This window comes from Cynocephalus volans, chromosome 1 (genome assembly GCF_027409185.1).
Source record: "Cynocephalus volans isolate mCynVol1 chromosome 1, mCynVol1.pri, whole genome shotgun sequence".
Classification (NCBI taxonomy): Eukaryota; Metazoa; Chordata; class Mammalia; order Dermoptera; family Cynocephalidae; genus Cynocephalus; species Cynocephalus volans.
In genome coordinates, this window is record NC_084460.1 from 266117451 (window position 1) to 266139716 (window position 22266).

The following is a 22266-nucleotide window of genomic DNA, read 5'->3' on the forward strand; positions in this document are numbered from 1 at the left end:
ATTCCACAAGCAATTTGACTCTGTACTTGACTTTCAGAGAAAAGAAAAAAAGTGGTGTCCAATATCTCCTTTTACTTTAGGTAACAGAATTTCTTATACTAAAGCTGGAAAATGCATATAAAATCCGCAACCTCAGGTTCCGAGGCCGTGCATGCATGACAAATTTGCCATCCAATACAGCCTTTCGCGGATTTGGCTTCCCACAAGGAACCCTAGTAACAGAATCTTGCATCGCAGCTGTGGCAGCCAAATGTGGCCTTCCGCCAGAAAAGGTAAGGTTGTAATCAAGGTCATAACCAAGGTAGCTGAAGAATCAGACAAGGTGGGAACCAACTACCTTAACCCAAGAAAACACACTAGAACCAGGCAAATTAGCCCTGGCTCAGAATTCAAAATAAATCAAGAGCTAACTAAAAGCACTAACCTCCCCCTATTTTCCTCCCTCCCTCATAATCACTCCTTGTTTTTCTTTTTTATAAATTCGTACAAAAATAATTACTCTGTGTAAAATTCAGACCACACTGAGGTAATCAAAATAAAAAGTTACTGTCCCCTTTTTTATCCCTTCTATCCCTATTGGACAAAGGTAATCATTGTTAACAGTTCCGTGTTTATTGTTCTAACCCTTTTTCTGTCTTTATCTACCCATTTGTATTCATACACACATACATAAACATTGACATATAACATAGACAAGGGGTCTTCAAAAAGTTCATGGAAAAACTTGTATTATGTTTTAGTTCTATTTTCCACGAACTATTATTCTGCACCTTCCTTTTTCTACTTGACAATATGCCATGGCCATCTTTTCATGTCGGTAGAATGATCTACTTCATTCTTTCTCATGATTGAATCTAATATAGATGTACAATAATTTGTTCAGCCACTCCACTATCAATATACTATCAGTACATGGCGGAAAGGAAATCTAGGCAAGTGGAAGAGCATGAAGGAGGAGAAGCAACCTCTTTGTGGCTCAGTTTCCTTATCTATAAAATGAGGACGAAATGACTCACCTCACAGACTTCCTGCAAGAATCAAATGAGTTAACAATCATTAAAATATTTGTTTTTATAAACTGGATAGAGTTATTCCAATGTTGTTGCTGATAATAATGATTCGTTTATTGTTACTAGAATAAAATGGGGATAATGAAAAACTCCTGGGCATATCTCAGCAGGCTCTCCTTCTTTGTTGAGTGTTGCAATTTCCCAGGACATAAAAAACACCCTATTCAAAAAAAAATTTTAAACGGTTTAACCATGGGCCGAGCCTGTGGCGCACTCGGGAGAGTGCAGCGCTGGGAGCGCAGCGACGCTCCCGCCGCGGGTTCGGATCCTATATAGGAATGGCCGGTGCACTCACTGAATACCGGTCACGAAAAAAAAAAAAAGACAAAAAAAAAAAAAAAAAGAATAAACGGTTTAACCATACATTCCAAAGGCAATTGGAATGCTTAGAGGAGATCTGCTATTTGTCATTATCTGCAGTGCTATTCCTCTCTGGCCTAACAAATCTTCAGTTATGACAATAAATCCTTGCTTTAATATACTATCTATTAGCTCTGCTCCATCCTCAGAAACTTGTAGAGGAAAAAAAAAAACCTGCCTCCCTAGGCCCCTCCATCCTACTGCCTTTCATGGACTAGTCACTACCCACTCACTACCTCTGACTTCCAGGGGGCAGAGACCTGGATTGGCACGTTGACAAAGAGATGAAAAATAACCCCCATTATTTTTGCAAAAGCACATGCTGCTCAAAGAAAAAGAAGAAACAAACTCAGTCTTTTCCCCACCAATGTTTGTGCTTTAGTGGAGAGGCTTTTTCTAGTCTCTGTTTGGTAGTCAGTTTCTGTCTTACCATAAATATTGATGAGATTTCCCACCCATTTCAGATTAGGGAGAAAAACATGTACAAAACAGTTGATAAAACCATCTACAAACAAGCGTTCAACCCTGAGAACCTGATACGATGTTGGAACGAATGTCTGGACAAATCTTCCTTTCACAGCAGAAGAATGCAAGTGGAAGAGTTCAATAAGAAGAATTATTGGAAGAAGAAGGGCATTGCTATTGTCCCCATGAAGTTTTCTGTCGGCTTTGCAGCAACGAGCTATCATCAGGTACAATTCATATGTGGTAAGTTACCCTCATGCCAGACACCATCCTGACCCAATCAGCTTGTGGCGACTTTGAGAGAATGTCACATTTCTCAGAGCACTGAGCCCCTCCCTGCCAGCACCTAGGAGAAATGTACAGAACTCTCCTAAGCAGCCCCCAACCTGCAAGCACTTTTAACAGAGTACAGTAGAAAAAGGTCTCAATGGCAGAAAACAGCATCAGCAAGATGAGACCTGCAGCAACATAACTGCCAGAATAAAGTAACAGCCCCCACAGACTCCTTGCTATTCAAAAAGGGACATGAGCCCACAGGCCTGTGGTGCAGTGCTTTCTGAGGTCAGGGCTCTCATGGCTTGGGGAACAACAGGGCTTCCCTGGGCCGTACCCTCCAGTACCCACAGCACTCCTTGGTGCACCTGCTAAGTCTTAGGCAGACAATTCATCCCACTCTGCTCTGACCAGCTGGCAGTTTCGAGCCACCTCTCCCAGTAATCTGTGTCAATCCAGGTGGGGAAATGGGAGTAGGGTGCAATAATCCTCCTGAGTAAATTTGCAAAAGGAAGAGGCAAGTCATTCACAGGCCCTGCCCAGAAGGGAGGAGAACGGTCAGTGTGTAGGCAAGTCTCTTTAGTAGTATGAGGACTGGGACAGACAAATCTTCCCTGCAATCCCAGTGGGTCATGTTTAGAAAACTGAGAATGGATGCTGCCTCTCCATTACCATCTACGAAAAACAGAAAACCCAGCAACTGGGAATGTCTTACATGCGTTAGATCTCCTTGTGTGTACACCATTGAAAGCATTCAAGCATTCTTCCTCTGTACCCAGCTACTGGCAGCCAATAGCTACTCTCTGTCTCTCTCTCTCATTCACTCTCTCTGTCTCTCTCACTCTCTCGCTCTCTCTGTCTCTTTCTCTCACTCACTCACTCTGTCTCTCTCTGTCTCTGTCTCTCTGTCTCTGTCTCTCTCTGTCTCTGTCTCTCTCTGTCTCTCTTTGTCTCTCACTCTCACTCTGTCTCTCTCTCACTCACTCTCTCACTCTCTCCGTCTCTGTCTCTCTCTCTCTCTCTCTCACACACACACAAACACACACACACACACACACACACACACACAGACAAACTGCCCTGCCAAAGGAAATCCTTCTTAGGGAAAAGAGCAGTTACACCAAATCCCTAATAAACTGGAGTCAGGAGGACCTGAGAAGTCTTTGGCCCTGCCATTTGCTAGCTGCGTGACATTAAACAAATTATTTACCCTCTCTGAGTCTCAGCTTCCTTGATTGTAAAATGAGACTAATAATAACTCTCTCTTATGATTGATGAGGATTTAGTGAGATAATGAATGTAGAGCACTTGCCAGGTTCCTGGAACACTGTGGACGTTTCCCTGAGCCATCCCAAGCCTTTCCCCAGGAGAGCTAAGACATGCCTCTGGGGCTCTTGCTACTCTGGTAGGTAGCATGAGACTCCCTCGGCTTCGCATGCCTGCTCAGGCCCAGTGTGCCCCTTCTAGAAGCAGGCACAAGAGGGTTAACTGTCATGTCTACAACCTGTACTGAATCAACAGCTGCAGCAGAGACCCTGGATAGCTGCCTGTGTGGTTTCTCTCTGACATCAAATATTGTATCTTTTCCAAAGCAATTCTCCAACACCAGGGTGTCTAACAATTCAATTCAGTTCTTACACTACCCGGAGATAGAATGGGTACCACAGTCGAGTGCTGAGTCCCACAAGACTCAGACACCAGCTGCAAATGGGGTGCCCAGGCTATTCACATTTCTGCTCAGGTTTGATAGTTTGCTAGAACAACTCACAGAACTCAGAAAAGCTCTTTACTTAATGACTCTTGCCAGTATTTTACAGAGGATACAACCCAGGAGCAGCCAGTTGGAACAGAGACATGGTGTGTGGTGTGGGGGAGGGTGCGGGGATCCCTGCCCTCTCCAGGTGCACATCTTAGCACCTCCAGGAGTTCACCAACCTGGGATCTCCACAAACCCCATCATCTGGGGTTTTATGGGGGTTTCATTACTTGGGCAAGATTGATTAATTTAAATCACTTGGCCATTGATGATTGAACTCAGTCTCTAGTCCTCCTCCCAAGGAGGTGGGGGGCAGGGCTGAAAGATCCCCACCATCCCACCCCTCTCCACCTGAAGCTATCTAGCCCCCCTCTCGTGAGTCATCTCATTAGCAAACAAAAGAGTAAATTCCACGGTTTTAGGAGCTCCGTACCAAGAACCAGAGACAAAAACCAAATATTTATTTTTCATTATACCGCATCTCCCTTCACCCATATGGCCGCTCACCTGAACCACAGCCTACTCTCTGCCATTATCCACTAGAGCCAACTCCTCATCTCACCACTCACAAAAAAAATCTTTAAATCCAGCAGTGACTTTGTCCCCATTTGAAAGGCCACCAGCTTCCCTGACGAGTTATAAATTGATGCACCCAAGAATCACCTGGCTAGGAGTAGAAGTGTGTTATTCCAGGTCAGCTGATGACTCACAAAGCTGGGACGCCTAGTCTTTCAGCTGACAATGAAAACACTGTCCTCAGAGGGAGTCAAAGGCCCACAGTGGGTAAAGACTGTTATTAGCACCTGCAAGCCTTGATGCTACCCAAGCCCATCCAAGCCATCCTGGGCCTCCAGGCATCTCCAGACAGGAATGGAATGAAGTCTTCATTTCTCCTCCTCCTGGAAGAAAAAATAAAACGTTTATATTTATTCAGTTTAGCAAACATTCACACAATGTGTCTGCAATTCAGACCTCCTCAAAAGGCTCTACAAGGACACAAAGGTGCATAAGACCAGGTGCCCTTCCTTGGGGAGACTCTCAGAAAAGAGCTCATTACCCCCTGCATTAGTTTCCTGTGGCTTCTATAACAAAGTACCATAAACTGGGTGGCTTAAAACAAATTTATTCTCTCATAGTTCTAAAGGCTAGAAGTTCAAAATCAAGATTTCAGCAGGGCCATGCACCCTCTGAAGTCTAAAGGGAAGTATCCTTCCTGGCCTCTTCCACCTTCTGGTGGCTCCTGGTGCCCCTCAGCTTGTGGCAGCATAAATCCAATCAATGCCACCATCTTTTCATGCTCATTTTCCCTGGTGTCTTCATTTGACCTTCTTATAAGGACACCAGTCATTGAATTTAGGGCCCACCCTAGTCCAGTATGAGTTTATCTTAACTAATTACATCTGCAAAGACTATTTCCAAATAAGGTTACATTCTGAGGTTCCAGGTGGACACAAGTTGGGGGGTGTGTGCGCACTTTTCAACCCAGTACTTCCTGTAAGGGGAAGAAAGAGAAGGGGGTGACTGATCCTTCCCAGAAGGGATGAGAAACGTTTGGGGAAGTGGTAACAGAACAGAGACTGTGGGGTGTGGGTCTGAGGGCTGGGAAGATAGGTGAGGAGCAGGAGGAGGTGGCCGGGAGGAGCGAAGAGCACAAGCAGGGGCCTAGATCAGAAAGGGGCAGTGGGGACAGGACTCAGGGGTACAGCAGGTGGGACAGGGATGAAGCCAGGAAAGTACAGGAGCCCAATCCTGAAGGGCCTCGTGTTGTAATAAGGAGCAGGGCTTTCCTGCATAGGCAACGGAGCATTTTTGCCCACGTTGCCTACTGGCGAACCCTTCTCCCCTTCATGAGTCCACTCAGTGGTCACTTTGGGGAACCCATCCCTGAGCAGGAGGTGGACCTGCCCTCCCAGGTCTCCCAGGGCCCACGTGCCAACCATTATCTCCCTGGTCATTCTGCACTGTAGTGGCTTATATTCAACCTGTCTCTCCACTATGTTGAGAGCTACCTGAAGAAGAATGAGCTTCTACATCTTTATATATCTAGAGCTGAGCACAGGTTGGCACGTACTATGTGCACGTACTTGCAAAGGTTTAATTAACTAATTTAATGGTCAGCCAGTGATTTTAAGTTGGGGAGTAACTTTCAAATAGTTGGAACCAATATAATTCCTGAGATATCCAAAGAGGCTCTCACTAAAACCGGGAGGAATGTTCTTCGCCAGTGATTTTTTTTTTTTTTTTGCACAAAACAATTAAGTTTCGAATGTGTCTAGGAAAGCTTGCCTCTCTGACCCTCCCCACCCCATGTGACTGGCATTTCGCTTCATTTTTTATATGGATCCCACTAAATGCCTGCTTGCACTGAGCTCTGCCTTCTGCATTGTTTTACTAGGCAGCTGCACTCGTTCACATCTACACAGATGGGTCTGTGTTGGTCACACATGGAGGCAACGAACTGGGACAAGCGATTCACACCAAAATGCTACAGGTAAAATAAATACAATTAAACCATTAATCTCTCTCTGCGTGCTTGACATGACTGAAATTTGGGACTCATCTTTTAGCGTAAATAATGCCTCCGTATATTCAAACCCTGAGATCGTGACTATTTAGCTGAAAAGCTTGTTACATGTCAACTAGAATGGCTGAAGTAGCAGAAATACCATGCATGTGCAGATACTCCTGGAGCTTGGCAGGGGTTTACAGATGGTGGTGCTTGTTACCGAGAACACCACTAAGGAGCCCATGGAGCATGTGACAGGTGCTCCATGCAGGCTTACCAAGAGTAGGACCTTCTCAGCTTTTCTTTTTTTAATTTTTAAATTTTACGCAATAACATTAGGTTGCTGATGTTTTATTTTGACAAGTAAGGATAAGTATTTCAACAACTGTCATCATCCTATAATTTTTAAAGGGTATTTATCACACACGCATATACACAAAGAAGAATATAATCTCAGAAGAAAAAAATACTTCTTTAAATTGAATAAATTTAACTTTATGACAAATTTATTAAGCTGTTATAGTGCACATCTGTAACTTTTGACTCTCCAGCCCCTTGGCTCCTTTGGAATACTACACCTCCCATATTCCATGTAGTTCCGATGGTTCAGGTACCTTTTAGCCCCATACCCCTCCTTGCTCCCACATCTGCCACAGATATAGGCCCAGGACCCAGGTCTGATCAATAAATGGCTCCCAAACCCCACTAGCTCCAGGAATAAGGCAAATGACTCAAGCAAGGCCAATCAGAGCCCTTTCCTGGCACCAGTATGTAGATGCTGAAAGAAAGGAACTAACTTTCCCCTGTGGTTTAGGTATTATGCTGTAGGCCAGGGGTTACCAGAGGCAATTCTATGCCATGGATGAAGACTGTCCTGTTGTAAATAACATGGCCATTGTAGAAAGAAAAGCAAATGTGAGAGGCTGAGAGAGGGCCTTGATGAGACCATAAATCCCCTAGATACAGACATACCTGACACTGGATCCATCTATCCTTCCCAGTTATATAAACCAGTAAATTCCCTTTGGATTTTCATCACCAAGAAACAATAAAATCTTCCTTTATTTTTTTCATTTTGCATTTTTACTGGGGAAACAATATTTAACGGTATTAGTCAGAACATTAGCATTTGGGAGAAAGAACAGTTATATACCTACAGACATCTTGGTGTTTTTTGCAAAAACTAAAGACAACAGCAGCCAGAATAATGCTTTTTTCCTTTCCTTCCTTTCCTCCCTTTCATTTTTTTCTCTTCATTTCTTCTTGATTAAATATCTTAATTGCCACGTGTGTTTGCTAGAGAACCTGGAAGGAAAAGAACAGGAAAGAAAAAAATGAGTAGCAAGTACTAGAGGAATATAAGCAAGAGGAAAGAAACAGAAGAAAAGGGCGGGGAGCTAAAGTTAAGATGGGATGAGGGCAAGAAGGAAAAAAGCTCTCAGGGTCATTCCAAATTCATCTGATGTCAGTGGATTTCAGACCAAACTCTGAGTCAGTAAGTCAGTCTCCTCTCTCTCTCTTTCTCCCTCTCCTCTCTCCTTTTCTTCCTGCCACTGCAACTAAATAAATGCCTGAAAATTTCAACTTGTTCTACTCCTTACACATGTAAAACTTAGAAAAAAGGAAATCCTTAACATACTAAATGCACTGAATTTGAAAACAATAGCTATTTTGGAATATTACCAAGAAAACACTTGAAAAATCAGCATGAGGTCCTACAAAAAAATAGTTTTGATGTGTATAAAGCATATTATTTTATTCTTTAAAGGATATCATGGGTGTAATAAAAAAGTAATTTTTTATTGAGAAAAATAATGACTCAAATCTTCATAGAAACCCTTACTGGACTTGAAAATATTTATTTTTCTCACAGGTGGCCAGTCGTGAATTAAAAATACCTATGTCTTATATGCACATCTGTGAAACCAGCACAGCAACAGTGCCTAATACAATTGCTACAGCAGCGTCCATCGGCGCAGATGTCAATGGCAGAGCTGTGCAGGTGATTCCTCATGTCTCTCCCTTGTGTACTTTTCTCACATCTCTGGATTTTTTAGCTGGACAGTGGTTGGCTTCAGAGAAGTCAGCTGTGTCACTAAACATAGCTGTTGGGATAACCAAAATGTCAGGAGAATGTGTAAGTTGGAGTAGGCTAAATTGAGTTGACAAACAGGCCCAGAATATAATGGCTCAAACACAACAGAAGTCCCTTTCTTGCACAGGTATCAGTCCAGAGGGAGTGCTGGGAAAATAGAATAGTTTGGTCAGGGCCCTTGACTCGGTCCAGTTGGGTGTGGTTCAGCATCCTTTGTAAGCAAATTGTGTGTGTGTGTGTGGAGTTAGTGCGCATGCGTGCCAATGTATCTTTTTAGTTTTGTTGCTATTCTTGTGTTCTGCAGAGAGTGAGAGAGAGAGAGAGAGAGAGAATTTGGTGAAGCAGGAGGACGGGCGTTGGTCTCAGGTGTCCGCCCGGCGCAGCCATGCTTTCCAACCTATGGCTCCAAGGACCTTTTGGCCTGTTACCTAGCTTGTAGACCTGCATGAAGGGGTATGGTGACCCAGCCTGAAGTGTGTGGGGTCTGGAGACCCAGCCTGGCATGTGAAGGGTTTGTGACCCAGTCTGTGAATGGGCTTGAGGGGTCTGGGAGCTCAAGACCCAGCCCTAGCTCAACAATCGGCCCAGTCAGTGCAGGATTACTAGCAGGTAAAAGAGCCTGACAACTGGTGTGGTCGCCTAGCTTTACAATTGGCCTCATGAATAGGATTAAGAGCTAGACAATTGGCACTGTGAGCAGGATTCTAGCCACCGCAGTATCAAGACAGGGAGTGTCTGGTCATTCAAGCACCCAGACTGATGATGTTTCCACCACCCTCAACACGTGGCTTTCAAGGTTGCCCTGGGCATCATCATTCCAGGGAGCACAGAGGTGCCTATATGGGAGACTCTGGGCAAGACCTAGAAGTGACACAAGTTATTTGCACTGATAATCCACTAGCAGAACCAGTCTCAGGCCACATCTAACTGCAAGGGAGGTTGGAAAATGTAGATAGTGGGAAACCTTTTGCCCAGTTACTATAAAAGAAGGAGAGAATGTTTTCTGGTGAACTTTCAGTCTCTGTTCTTGAGAGACACAGAAAAAAGGAATTTAGGTGCCAAGTAAGCAGAGCTATGCAAGGTTCCCCTGGCACAAACAGGTTCTTACAGACAGGTGGACAGGCAGACCCCAGCCAAGTAGATAGTGCACAATTAAAGCATTGTCATCAGGCGAGTTCTACAATAGTATTCAGAGCTTTTCTTTGTACTTACAGTATAACTGATTTTTTTTTAAGTGCTAAATTTTCACTATCTCTGAATAGAATCATTGCTTCACAGTCTCTAACTCAAATATCTGATTGCATGTACTTTTGAAGTAATCTCTATTGGAGTTTCTGTTGCAAACTGTTCATATTTTCCATTGGGATGCTGTGGAAAGGAATATTCCCACAGGACACTACACTGATGCCACCAAGAGGAACCGCTTTCAAATCAGTCTTATCTTTGTGGGACACCTCTTAGGGGGTCAAAAAGGCAGAGGCTCTTTTTTTGCTCTCAGTGTGTGAGCAGTCTCAGATTCTTGAGATCCAATTTGGGGTAGGATCAAACACAAGAGAAACAGCTCAATGTGTATAGGAGTTGCCAGCCCAAAGTAAGTGTTAATCCTTCTTCTAGGTTATTGAGTTTTAGGTTTCTGTTTTAGGAATCAGACTTTGTGAATCTAGGTTATTATAAAGTAAATTTAATTACTTTCTCATTTCACACCCAAAGCCAAGGCCTTCATTGCAGTAGTTTGATAGGGGATGGATGAACCCTGGAGGGATACTGGCATGTCATTGTTGCAGACTGGAAAGCACAAATTTGAATAAAAATAGAACATTTATTCCATTTATTTTAATGGCTGGGAAATACAAACGAAGCTATAGATAAAAGATGTAGAAAAAGAAAAGAAGGTTAGCTCAGTTGGTTAGAGTGCTATGTTATAAAACCAAGGTCAAGGGTTCAGATCGCCTTACCGGACATCCACCAAAAAGAGAGAGAGAGAGAGAGAAGGAATTAAGAACCTGAATATTCTAAGAAAGAGGATCTGAGATTAGAAATTCAACTGAACCCATATTTTCACAGGAAGTGAACCCAGAAAGCAAAAACCCTCCAGTAACTAATACTATCCTCAACGGCAGGGGCTGTTATTATCTCTGTGTTCCCAATCAATCAGAATCAGGCACTCCACAAGCACTTGCTGACTGAATCAATGATCAATGAGTATTCTTCCACACAAATCTTAACCACCAGGCTCTTCTCTAATGTGGGTTCTCTTCTTTAATCCTACAAGAATGCTTGTCAGATCCTTCTGAAACGCCTTGAGCCCATCATTAAGAAAAATCCAGAAGGTACATGGGAAGACTGGGTAAGTGTTCCACTCCATTTGTTACTACAAATGAGAAACAATCTAAACCAGTACTGAGAGAGCACCACAGCAGTGCACACCCCTTCCCCCAAGGAGACAGTTCCTTCAGTATCAAGTGAATGCAGCATGCCCCATGCATCCACCCAGCTGAGTGGATTTCTGCAAAAGGGCAGGATCACCAAAGGTTGAGAAGGCTACGCCAGTATGTATCCCAGGTATGTTCAGAGAGAATGCACAGGAGACAACAGTACTGGGAGGAGGAATGGAAGTGTATGAAGAATACGCAGAAGGCCTAACCCACTCTGCTTAAGAAAGAAGAAAAGACTGAGCCTTCATCAGCCACAAAAAAAAAAAAAAAAAAAAAAAAAGATGTTTTTCATAGAGAGGAGAAAAACTAAAAGGCCTAGTTGTTATTGAATATGTCTCAAGGGAAATGATTCACTTAATTCAACTTCACAATATCCTATATCTTTTTTCACTCAAACAATTATCTTATATTTACCATACACTTACTAAAGTTCTAACATTTAGAAATGAAGCCCCAAATACCTTGTAAAGTAAGCCTCTATATCATGGATGTGCAGCAGGATTCTCTTTGATATTTGTTCTATTCAGACTTCTAAACTCAATCAGAAGGAAATTGTTAGTGCAGCAGCTGAGGAAAAATAATATTATGATGAGTTATATTATTGATATCAAAGCACCAGCAACAGTAACCAGATGTCAATTTTATATAGAATATTTTCATTTTTACATATCAGATGGTATATTTTTTTAATTTTAACTAAATATGCCCATTCTGCAGATAGAAGCTGCATTTGAACAAAGAATCAGTCTCTCAGCCACTGGATACTTCAGGTAAACATTACAATAATATTTGTGTTCCCATACCATCCAGCCACAAAAAAAAGAAAAAAAAAAAAGATAACAGCTTGATTTAGCTGAGAAAACATGAGATAGTCTAATCTCTCTGAGTCTAAGTTCCCTCATTTGTAAAATAAGTTTTTATTATGTGATCAGTGAGGTTCCATCTAGGCCTCAAAATTCTATGATTTCACATAGGCCTTTGAGTTATGTTCAGAGAAATATTAAATAATAAAAAATACCCCTATTGGGGTAAAAAAACACTTTGATGTACCACATCTAATTATTATCTACTATTCTTTACTGTGAGTATTAAAAAGATATCGTTATTAAATAACTTGCATCTCAATTTTACAAATCTCTTTCCCTTTACCATAAAACCTATTTTGAAGTTTCTTGCTGGACAGGAGGAGATGGGCAAGATGATAAACTCCAATCATTTATGCAGAGTCTGTCAGTGGGAAGCCTTCAGGAAAAGCATGTTGATTCAATGAAGCACAGAAAAGGGAGTCAATGGTCAAATTCAGGAAGCATGTGACAGTTTTACAATCCAATAAAACAAATCTCCAAACTACACACACACACACACACGGAACAGTAAAGCAAATCCTCATGAAGAAAGAAGTAAATAAGGAGGTAACAGCCCAGCCCAGTGCCCTGTACATATTGAGTTCTAAATTCCTGTTTTCAGTGTCCCAAGAAAAAAGAGCAAACCAGCCCTCTATCTGAACACATCTTCCATTATAAATTAATGCATTGAATTACCAGCCTTTTAAAAACCAGTCCTGAATTACCATCAGTTCCCTGTGAGTTTGGTTAGCACAATCTGTGGGGTCCCTCTAGGAACACTGATAAGAATCAATTGAGGTTCTCAATGAGCAGGCAGGACTAAAGCTCAAACCCAAGACCATAGAGACATAGACACACTGTGAGGACATATCAGTCTGTTGGTTTCTCTCTCTTTTTGGCATCCTAACTGCAGGACAAGGAGTATCTTCTTTTAAATAGAGGCAAATGATAGTGTTGCTGTAACTAGCTAGTTTGAAAATACAAGGTAGCAGTTTAAATGTGTTTAAAAGGCAGTTGAAATGAACTTCAATCAAATGAAATGCTATCATACAACTTTGGTAATTTTTTAAATGAATCAACATTGTTTTCACCTTCCCCCCTCAAGACAAAGGGTTTGATTTCTTTCCTCAGAGGCTACAAGGCCTTCATGGACTGGGAGAAGCGGGAGGGAGACCCGTTTCCCTACTACGTCTATGGAGCTGCCTGTTCCGAGGTTGAAATCGACTGCCTGACAGGCACTCACAAAGTAAGTCAAGTCTAACTTTTCTCTTGGCAAGTTAAAACAACAACAAAATTGTGTTGTACAGTAAGTAGCCCAATTCCATTAAGTTATACTTGTACAACAAGAACAAGATTCTTTCAATTCCATGGGAATGTCCAGAGATCTGGCCTTATTCTGAATTTCCATTTAAAAAGACAATGTAGTGGTCAAGAAGGAACTGCTCACAACAGCCTAAAATGTATTAAATTTTTTATTTCATTTCAGACCCCCAAAAAATCATTTTCCAAAGTTTTTCCCAGAAAACGATTCTATTCGTAACAGAACAAATGATCTAATCAGAAGGAATAGGTAATTTATTTATTTATTTATTTATTTATTTTTTTTTTTTTTTTAAAGATGACCGGTAAGGGGATCTCAACCCTTGGCTTGGTGTTGTCAGCACCACGCTCAGCCAGTGAGCAAACTGGCCATCCCTATATAGGATCTGAACCTGTGGCCTTGGTGTTATCAGCACCGCACTCTCCCGAGTGAGCCACGGGCCGGCCCTGGAATAGGTAATTTAGTAAATAGTTTTGAGTAGACATTTTGAAAGCATGTAGCAATGTACTAATGTTTCTGCAAAGTCAATTATCCAAGGGTACTACTGATCTCTAAAAAAATAGATTTTGGTGAGGGAGGTGAAAATAATTTTTGTTTGCTATTTAATTGAGCACCCAAGAAACCAACTGTTGGAGACAGGGAGTCATATTTAACCCAAAGTTAACAACTTACCATAAAGTATAAACCTATGAATATATCCCAGGTACCATTTTGGTAGCAGAGAGACTACAGAGATATTAAACAGAATATAGTCTAACCCCAAATGCCATATATTGTTAGTGAGATAAAAGGTGCTCAGTTTCCCTGGGTCTAGGTTTCAGGCCCCACCTCTAGGTTGCAAGCCACTCCCTGAGGTCTCAAGCCTCTCCTCTAGGCCCTCCCCTAGAGGAGAGTTACTGTTGCTGGTTGGACCTATTTTTGGCACCCAGGTGGGGAAATTGAGACCTCAGGGGGTTGACTTTTGCAAATCCAGTAGCTAGGCATGCTCAGTAGAAAGGCTTATGTAACCCTAATAGCCAGGCATGCTCAGTGGAGTTTATACTTTGAATGCATGAATATGTATTAAATAGTGAAACTATAAAAGGGGAATCAGCAGGGTTGTTGCTCACTTTCCTGGGGCCAAACAGCACTTCACTGGCTGAGGTGTGTATGCTTTCTTTTGTTCAGCAAGTGGCTGCTCACTCTCTGAGCCAGCCTACATTTCTTAGTTTTGCATTAAACCTGGTGCAGGCAGAATCAAGAACCTGGTGAGACGATGCAGTGGGCTGAGGCCAGCTATTCAGCCTTCCCAGACCCTCTCCTCCACATCATTAGGAAGTTTGTAGGATGTGCCAATGTCACATCTAAATTCCATCCACAAATTATTTCAACACCATCTTGAGACACCTTGACCAAAACCAAAAATGGTTAATATGTGTAGGAGAGAAAGGGCTTTGCAAATACTGACATGTAAATCTTATCAAAATGTCTTTTATTGTCCCATTGCTTGTTAACTTCTCCACCACTTAAAAATTATATGAATAACAAAAAATACATATATATGTATACACACATACACACACACACACACACACACACACACACACACAAAGTGAATGAAGGGAAGTCTGGAAAGCAGTTGCCCTCATGTTTCACTGAAGTTCATCCTTAGTATACATTAATATTGTATCTCCATTTGTATTCTAGATCATTTTAAAAAGTAAACTCATGGGATCACAGGTTGCTCATATGATTATTTTAAAAGCATGTTTTTAGAACAAGTGTTTAGATCCCCATACTGGCCAGCTGCCCCCCCAAAAAAAAAAAAAAAGTTTCCTAATCTTTTTCAAGTCATGGCACACAAAGATAATGATAATATTTACACAGCACAGTGTGGCAAACAGAGGCCACGGTGGCAGCTGACCAACCTGGGGGTCCTGTGCCAGACCCGCCCAAAGCCCAGGTGCCAGTGTCTCAGCACACCTGTAATCCATCTGAGGTTCCATGCTAGGTGGGAAGCTGTTTTTAGAGATCAGCTAGTTTCCTGACCCTTCACCCCAACAGTTACTTTGCCAGATTTAGCAAATAAAAATACAGGACACCCAGTTAAATCTGAATTTCAGATAAACAACAAATAGTTTTCTAGTATGAACTTATTTTATCTGTCAATTCTACCTGAAGACATAATATAAATCCCTAAAGAAACAAACCTCATGGAGATCTTCTAGAATTTATGGTGCCAGAAAAGTTAAAATTTGGTCTTCCCTGTGACTTCTAGTTTACAAGTTAAAGTTCAGTTATTTCAGTCTCACTGTAGTCCCTTAAATAGTGTGTTAAATAGAGGTAAAACTTCTTTCAATTAAAAAGAAATCAGAGAAATTAAATAGCAGGCCTGTTGCTGCTGGCTGTTTCTGCTTGGTTAACTAAAGCATCCGTTGATTCAGCACACCCTTCACTTTCCACGTCCAACAGCCATAATGCAGAACACACCAGGTTTCAAGAGAGAAGTAAATTGGGCCGGCCCGTGGCTCACTCGGGAGAGTGTGGTGTTGATATCACCAAGCCAAGGGTTAAGATCCCCTTACTGGTCATCTTTAAAAAAAGAGAGAGAGAGAGAGAAGTAAACTGAAAGCCCACTCTGAGGCCAGGCAGCCTCGTGCCCTATCCAGGTTGAGGATGGATGAAGGCTGGTCCCAATGCCCAGAGTAGGTTTTCTGAAAGGCCAGGCTTTGAGACAAGAGAGAATTGCCAAATCCAAAGGGCTAGATAGAAAGTAGGAGCCCAGGTCTTGAGCCTGAACAGAGAATAATGATGTTATTTGAATAAGCACTAGAAAATGGGGGCAGAGGAAAGCCCAGAGGTATTCCTGAGATAGACTACGGGCACTTAGGGGCTTTTTGTGGCTCCTTAACAATCTGTATGCACATGCCCAGTGTCAAAACAGAAGGGCCAAATAAGTGTGATGTTCCTCAGAGAAGGAAGTAGATTAGCAAAGTCAAAGGTGGTCTCAGCATTTGCTCTTAATATCTTCCAAAAATCTTGCAAATCTCCCAATTCATACATGCCATAATGACTATATGATTTCCTGAGTAAAATGGCAACAATACCACCCACATCAGACTATCATGAGGACTAGATGAGCACATGAGTTATACTAGAACAACAAATCCAGGTTGATAACCTCATGAGCAACCTGGCTCAATTATCTACCAAGTGACTAACTCATACACACCAACGTATTGTGGACTTTGGAGTCATTTAAGAGGAGTCAAAACCATGAATCCAAAAGACCTTTCAGGGTCATTGACAGTCCTAGCACTAAATTTGAAGTGCTTAAGAGGTGTCCTACCAGCTCTAATGTTGACAGGGTTCAGTTCAGTGTTAAGCAGTAGGAGTTCTGGAACAACTGGAGACCTTTCGAATAAACCTTAAAATAACATTTTTTTAATTCAAGTTTTTATGATGAGGTAATTTTTATTTTGGACAGAAAATCAGAACGGACATCATCATGGATGCATGCTGCAGTCTAAATCCAGCCATTGATATTGGGCAGGTAGGTGCTGGCCCACTTGGGTGGATGCCCCTTCCAGAGAGTGACTGCAGGGTAGATAAAGGTCTTCTACAAAGGATACAATGTCACAAAGCTTGAAATTGTCCCCCTTCAGATTGAAGGTTCATTTATTCAAGGAATGGGTCTTTATACCATTGAAGAGTTGAAATATTCTCCAGAAGGTTTCCTGTACTCCCGGAGCCCAGATGAATACAAAATTCCAACCATCACTGACGTCCCAGAAGAGTTCAACGTCTCCTTGTTGCCCTCTTCACAAACCCCACTAACCATCTACTCATCTAAGGTAAGCACCCAAACCTGCTACTGCACAATGTAAATGGATCAGGTAATGAAAGTCAGTGGGCAAAATAAAATATAAATTTGAACTGTTCTGAGGACCAAATCACTATAGACTTTTAGAATTTAGAGATGAATCACCTAGAGAAAACTGAGATCCAGGAAGGATAAATGATCCACCCAATGACAATCATGTGCCAAGCATTTTATTGATATCCTCTTTCACTGAAAACTCTACAATTCAGCAAAAAGCCTTGACTTCTTGACAGAATAACACTGTGACTTAAGAACCTTAAGACCAGAATGTTAAATGAGATTAAAGCACAATGCTACAGAAATCTCAGAAAGCAGTAGCAGCTTGGAAAGACTCCAGGGCTGAGGCCCCAGTGAACTGGGTTCCTGCTGCAGCCGCATCACCTCCCTGTAATCTCAGGCAAATCACTCACCTCTGAGAGGCTCAGGGTCCTCAGCCATACCCAGAAATGAACCTAGAGCAGTGTGTCTCAACCTGGTGGTGGAGGGCCGGGGTTGGGGGGTGATTTCACTCCCCAGGGAACATTTGGCAATGTCTGGAGACATTTCTGGTTGTCACAACTAGGGGATAGGGAGATGTTACTGCTAGTAGTTAGAGGCCAGGGATGTGGATAAACAGGCTTCAATGCACAAGACAGCCCCCCACAATAAAGCCCAAAATGTCAATAGCATCAGAAAGCAAAGACATCGACCGTAATAATTGCTAAAGTAATGAAACTGAAAATTAAAATAAAGGTCAGCATTTGTTTGCATTACTGTGTGCAGATTACTTGAAATCACACTCAGTAGAAACTGCTTCTAGGGTTGAGATATATTGTTAAAGTTTTCTTTAAAATCTTTTGGGAGACTTCTTGCTAAGGGTGGGCAAATTGGAACCAAAATAAATAAATAAATAAGGAAGAATCTCAATATATCTGCAGGAATTTCATCATTTCTAAACTGGATCCCACTTTCAGCCCAGGAACTTCCTCTGGATCTATGGTGATGAAGCCAGGGCAAATTTGAAAGAAAGGACAATTAACACGGCCTTTCAATTGTCATTGGACTGGAAATCACTCAAAGGAGAAAAGGCAAAAGGCAGCTCCGAGACCACAGGGAGCAGCTTTCAGGCCACCAAAAGTAACAGGGCAGACAGGACCCCTGCATCTTTGTGGTTGTATGCAGCATTCACAAGCAAACCCTCAGGAAAATCATGGGTTTGCAGGTCCCCCTGTGGAAAGTACTGTGTAATAATAACAGGGAGCTACCAGGTACCAGGAGCTGTGCTAGATGATTATGCACCTCCTAATCCTCATAGCACCATATAAGGTATGTGTCCTTGTCCACATTTCACTAACAAAGGAACAGAGGCTTGGAGAGATGATCTACCTTATCCAGAGAAACACAGAGTAAGGGCCAGGATTCAAACTTGGTCTCTCTAGCTCAGGGGCCCACTGGCCAAATCTAGCCTGAAATTTTTTTGTTTATTGGTGGGTTTTTTTAGCCTATACAGTGTTTTTAAAAATAAGGGAGTTTTACGTTAAACTACAAATATCTAACTTCTCTTGAAAAATTGGATGACCTGGTAATGATGGCTGCACTCCTGAAAGGCAACAATTAACCAGAACCAAAGAACAGCTGCTCCTTTTAGATAAGGTATAGGGGTATCTCTACTTTGCCACAGTCCCCACTACTCCTTATTGTCCTTCATCTGCCCACATCACTCACTTACTCTCCTGTTCCTTCCAGGTGATGGGTTTGCAACCTTTCATCTGGTACCAAAGTCTGTACTCTTTCTTCTAGAATACCCTGCCTCTCCTGACCCTGGAGTCATAATGAGGCATTTTTCTCTCTGCTCATGAAATTGGCCAATTCAATCTATTGAACATTCTTTACTAAATAGTGTACCCTCCCCTCACCACACAAAGACACACACATACATACACATCTTTCCTGCAGAACAAAGATTTAACCCATACAGGATAAAAGATCTGGGAAGTTCAGGTGATATGGGATTTTTAAGAGTACTCAAGTTTCATTCAGTCAGTGAATCAGTCAACAAAACTTTACTGAGAACATATTCTGTGCAAGACACTCTGCCAGGGGTTGGGGATTCAATGGTGAACAGCATCTGGTCGTTACCCTCTAGTACCTTGTAGTCTAGTGTAGAAGCTTCTAAAATACATGTGCTCGGGGCCGGCCCGTGGCTCACTCGGGAGAGTGCGGTGCTGATAACACCAAGGCCCTGGGTTCGGATCCCATATACTGATGGCCGGTTCGCTCACTGGCTGAGCGTGGTGCTGACAAAACCAAGTCAAGGGTTAAGATCTCCTTACCAGTCATCTTTAAAAAATAAATAAATAAATAAAATAAAATAAAATACATGTGCTCTCTTGCAGGGCCTCGGGGAGTCTGGGATGTTCCTGGGGTCATCTGTGTTTTTTGCCATTGCTGATGCAGTGGCTACAGCACGCAGAGAAAGAGACATGGCTGAGGACTTCATAGTGAACAGCCCAGCAACTCCAGAACAGGTTCGAATGGCCTGTGCAGATCGGTTCACAGAAATGGTATGGAATTATTGTTTATTTTCCTGAAAGATTTTTTTTTTTTTAATTTCCTGCTTCTTAGGTCTCTTGGGTAAATTTATAACCTAATCCACATCTAGCTAGCCAAATTATAAAACAATATAAACAGATCACACAAACATACCTTGTATGTATAGGTATAGTAATTTTAACTTTTTAAAAAGCATTTTCCCATGTTATTTAATTTGATCATCTCAGCAACCCTGAAGTAGGGTAATTTATCATACTTCAAAAACTAATAGCTAAGTGGGAAATAAGTGACTGATTTCTCCAAACTGATGTAAGTATTCCCTCCCTCTATCCTACCTTCTCTGTCCTACTCTTCAACAAAAACAAACACACACCAAAAAAACTCGTGTGTCTCATAGCTATATTTGATAATGTCACTTTCCATGTTCCTATACAAATATAGAGCACACACAGTCTACCTGTCCTTTAGAAATAACATGATCCCATTACCAGCTGCTGCCTTTCCACTTCATTCCATTTCATGACAATGCCTCCCAGCCCAGGAGAGAGAGGACTAGGGGGGCTTCCACTTGGACACGCACATGGCAGTCCCAACCTGCTGCATATTACAGATAAACAGCCTTCCAGAGATCACTGAGTCTACCCTGTGCCAGTTTCCTAAAAGCATCTAAATGTGAATAAGAGCAACTAGCATTGACTGAGCTCCGTACCAAATTTTGTACACATATTATCTCACTAGTCATTACTACAACTCTATCAGATAACTACTATTATTTTCCTCATTTTACTATTGAGGAAACTGAGGTGCAGTAACTTCCCCAAGGTCACAGAACTAGCAAGTGAGGGCTAAGATTCGAATACAGACCTTCTGACTCCACTATAGTACACTGCCTTCCAGAGAGAAAAAAATGAATTCTCTACTTCCTAAAAGGAAATTTGTGTTTTCATATCTATATTAAAAGAAGCACAAATACTTAACTGACTTCTTCAGCAAAAACAGCCAGCCATACAGTGAAAGAATAATATAGGAATACTGCTTAAAAGGAAGTGTCATAATTATTCATTTCTTTCCTCTGTGTGACCCATTCCTCTTTCCATATCCAAATATAACTTAACCACATTTCTTGTACTCCAATAATACCAATCACCCTGTAATCTCCCTCCACATCTTCTCCCAGTCAGTGGTTCTGAGGCTCATCTGGACCCACTGTCCACAGCAATGATTGCAATCGCCTGCCTCTGGCAAGTTCCTCCTCAGATGGGTGGGGCCAGGGATCCCTGCACCCTCCGTTCCAGGAATTCCTTCTCTGTGCTGATTTTGGCTTGCAGAGCCCTCTGCCCATTCTCACCCGAGCTCATGACATGTTAACTGTGGAATCATGTTATCTCATACCCCAAAGCAAAAGCATAAGCACTCTGACCTTTAAAAAAATGTTCTCAATCACATTTTGCAATAATAAACATCCTTTTCTGGAATGAGGCAGATTAGGGAAACTAAAAAACAAAACACAACAAAAAGATATTTCTAATCCTCCTTTCTTGCCTAGAGTAAATATTTTTAGTCTTCCAATGGCCTGGCTCCTACAAAATGAATTCCTTCATTTCCAAGATATCAGGTCATTTTATCAGGTCATGGTCCAGTTGTCTGGCAAAGTAAATCTGTCACATGCAGTAGTAATAAGTGAGTCACTTTGATCTTATTCACCATTGGGACTCAGACTGTTGGCTATCTGGTCCATGTGATTAGACCATATTTTCTCTCAAGTCTGATTGTTCCTTGATAAAACTAATTTTATATTTCTTCACAGATATAAATCATCTACCAATTTGTACACCAAAAAATCAAATGCTCAGAGTCAATGTGAGAGTAATCTCACATTTTCTAAAATTCTTGTAAATGGATACACGGTTTCTAGATATCACCTCATGATATAATCTATATTTGATATTTTAATCCTCATTTTAATAACGTGTTGCATTTCGTCTTTGTAAAAGTAATACATGTCCATTATGGAAAAACTAGAAAATGCTGAAAAAAATAAGATGAAAGTTAAAATCTGCCTTAATCCCACCAACCAGAACTAACTATAACCATTTTTGATGTGTGTGTGTATACTGTTCCTCGGATCAGGACAGAGTTATTCCTATTCCAGGGCCTCTGCTATGCTCTTCCCTCTACTTGGAACATTCTTCTTCTCCTCAGCTGGTTAACCCCTACTCGCCTTTCATATTTTAATCAAATTCAACAAATTAATTTGATACCTTCCTTTCTGTATAGTTTGAGGTGCCAGGACTGTAGTGGTGAATCAGACTCACAAGTCCCTGTTCTCAAGGAGTTTATAGTCTAGCAGAAGAGAAAGACAAACAATTACTGTAAATTATAAGTGCTTGGCTGACCCTGGGTTTTCCCAATGCATCAACAGAACAAAATTTTTCTAAGTTAGCTTTAGTCTTTTCTTGAAGTCAGAGGGGTCAGAGACAGGGTCCCAGCTTTGGTCATTCATCCCACAATTGTTTATTCATCTAACATCTGTGCTGAGCACCTTCCATCTGCCAGGCATTGCTGGGGAGCTAAAGAAATAGTAGTGAGCGAGACAATCTCTCCCTATGAGGAGCTTACATTCTGTTGTGGAAGTCAGACAGTAAACAAGTAAACAAACACACAATATGATTGCAGGTGGTGATGAACACTGTGATGCAAAATAGAAGAGCAGGGGGCTAGGATGTGCTGGAGAGATCATTTTGAA

General features: G+C 41.7%; 1 protein-coding gene across 1 annotated transcript in view; it reads left to right on the plus strand.

Annotated features, from left to right (window-relative positions):
- LOC134369639 (aldehyde oxidase 2) overlaps positions 1 to 22266 on the plus strand; it is a 75615-nt gene that overhangs the window by 47810 nt on the left and 5539 nt on the right. The window contains exons 25-34 of the mRNA XM_063086226.1: positions 81 to 272; positions 1895 to 2122; positions 6320 to 6415; positions 8304 to 8432; positions 10798 to 10872; positions 11678 to 11730; positions 12937 to 13051; positions 16593 to 16658; positions 16771 to 16959; positions 19364 to 19531. Of these exons, the coding sequence (XP_062942296.1) occupies positions 81 to 272; positions 1895 to 2122; positions 6320 to 6415; positions 8304 to 8432; positions 10798 to 10872; positions 11678 to 11730; positions 12937 to 13051; positions 16593 to 16658; positions 16771 to 16959; positions 19364 to 19531 (1311 nt within the window). The remainder of the gene's footprint in view (positions 1 to 80; positions 273 to 1894; positions 2123 to 6319; positions 6416 to 8303; positions 8433 to 10797; positions 10873 to 11677; positions 11731 to 12936; positions 13052 to 16592; positions 16659 to 16770; positions 16960 to 19363; positions 19532 to 22266) is intronic.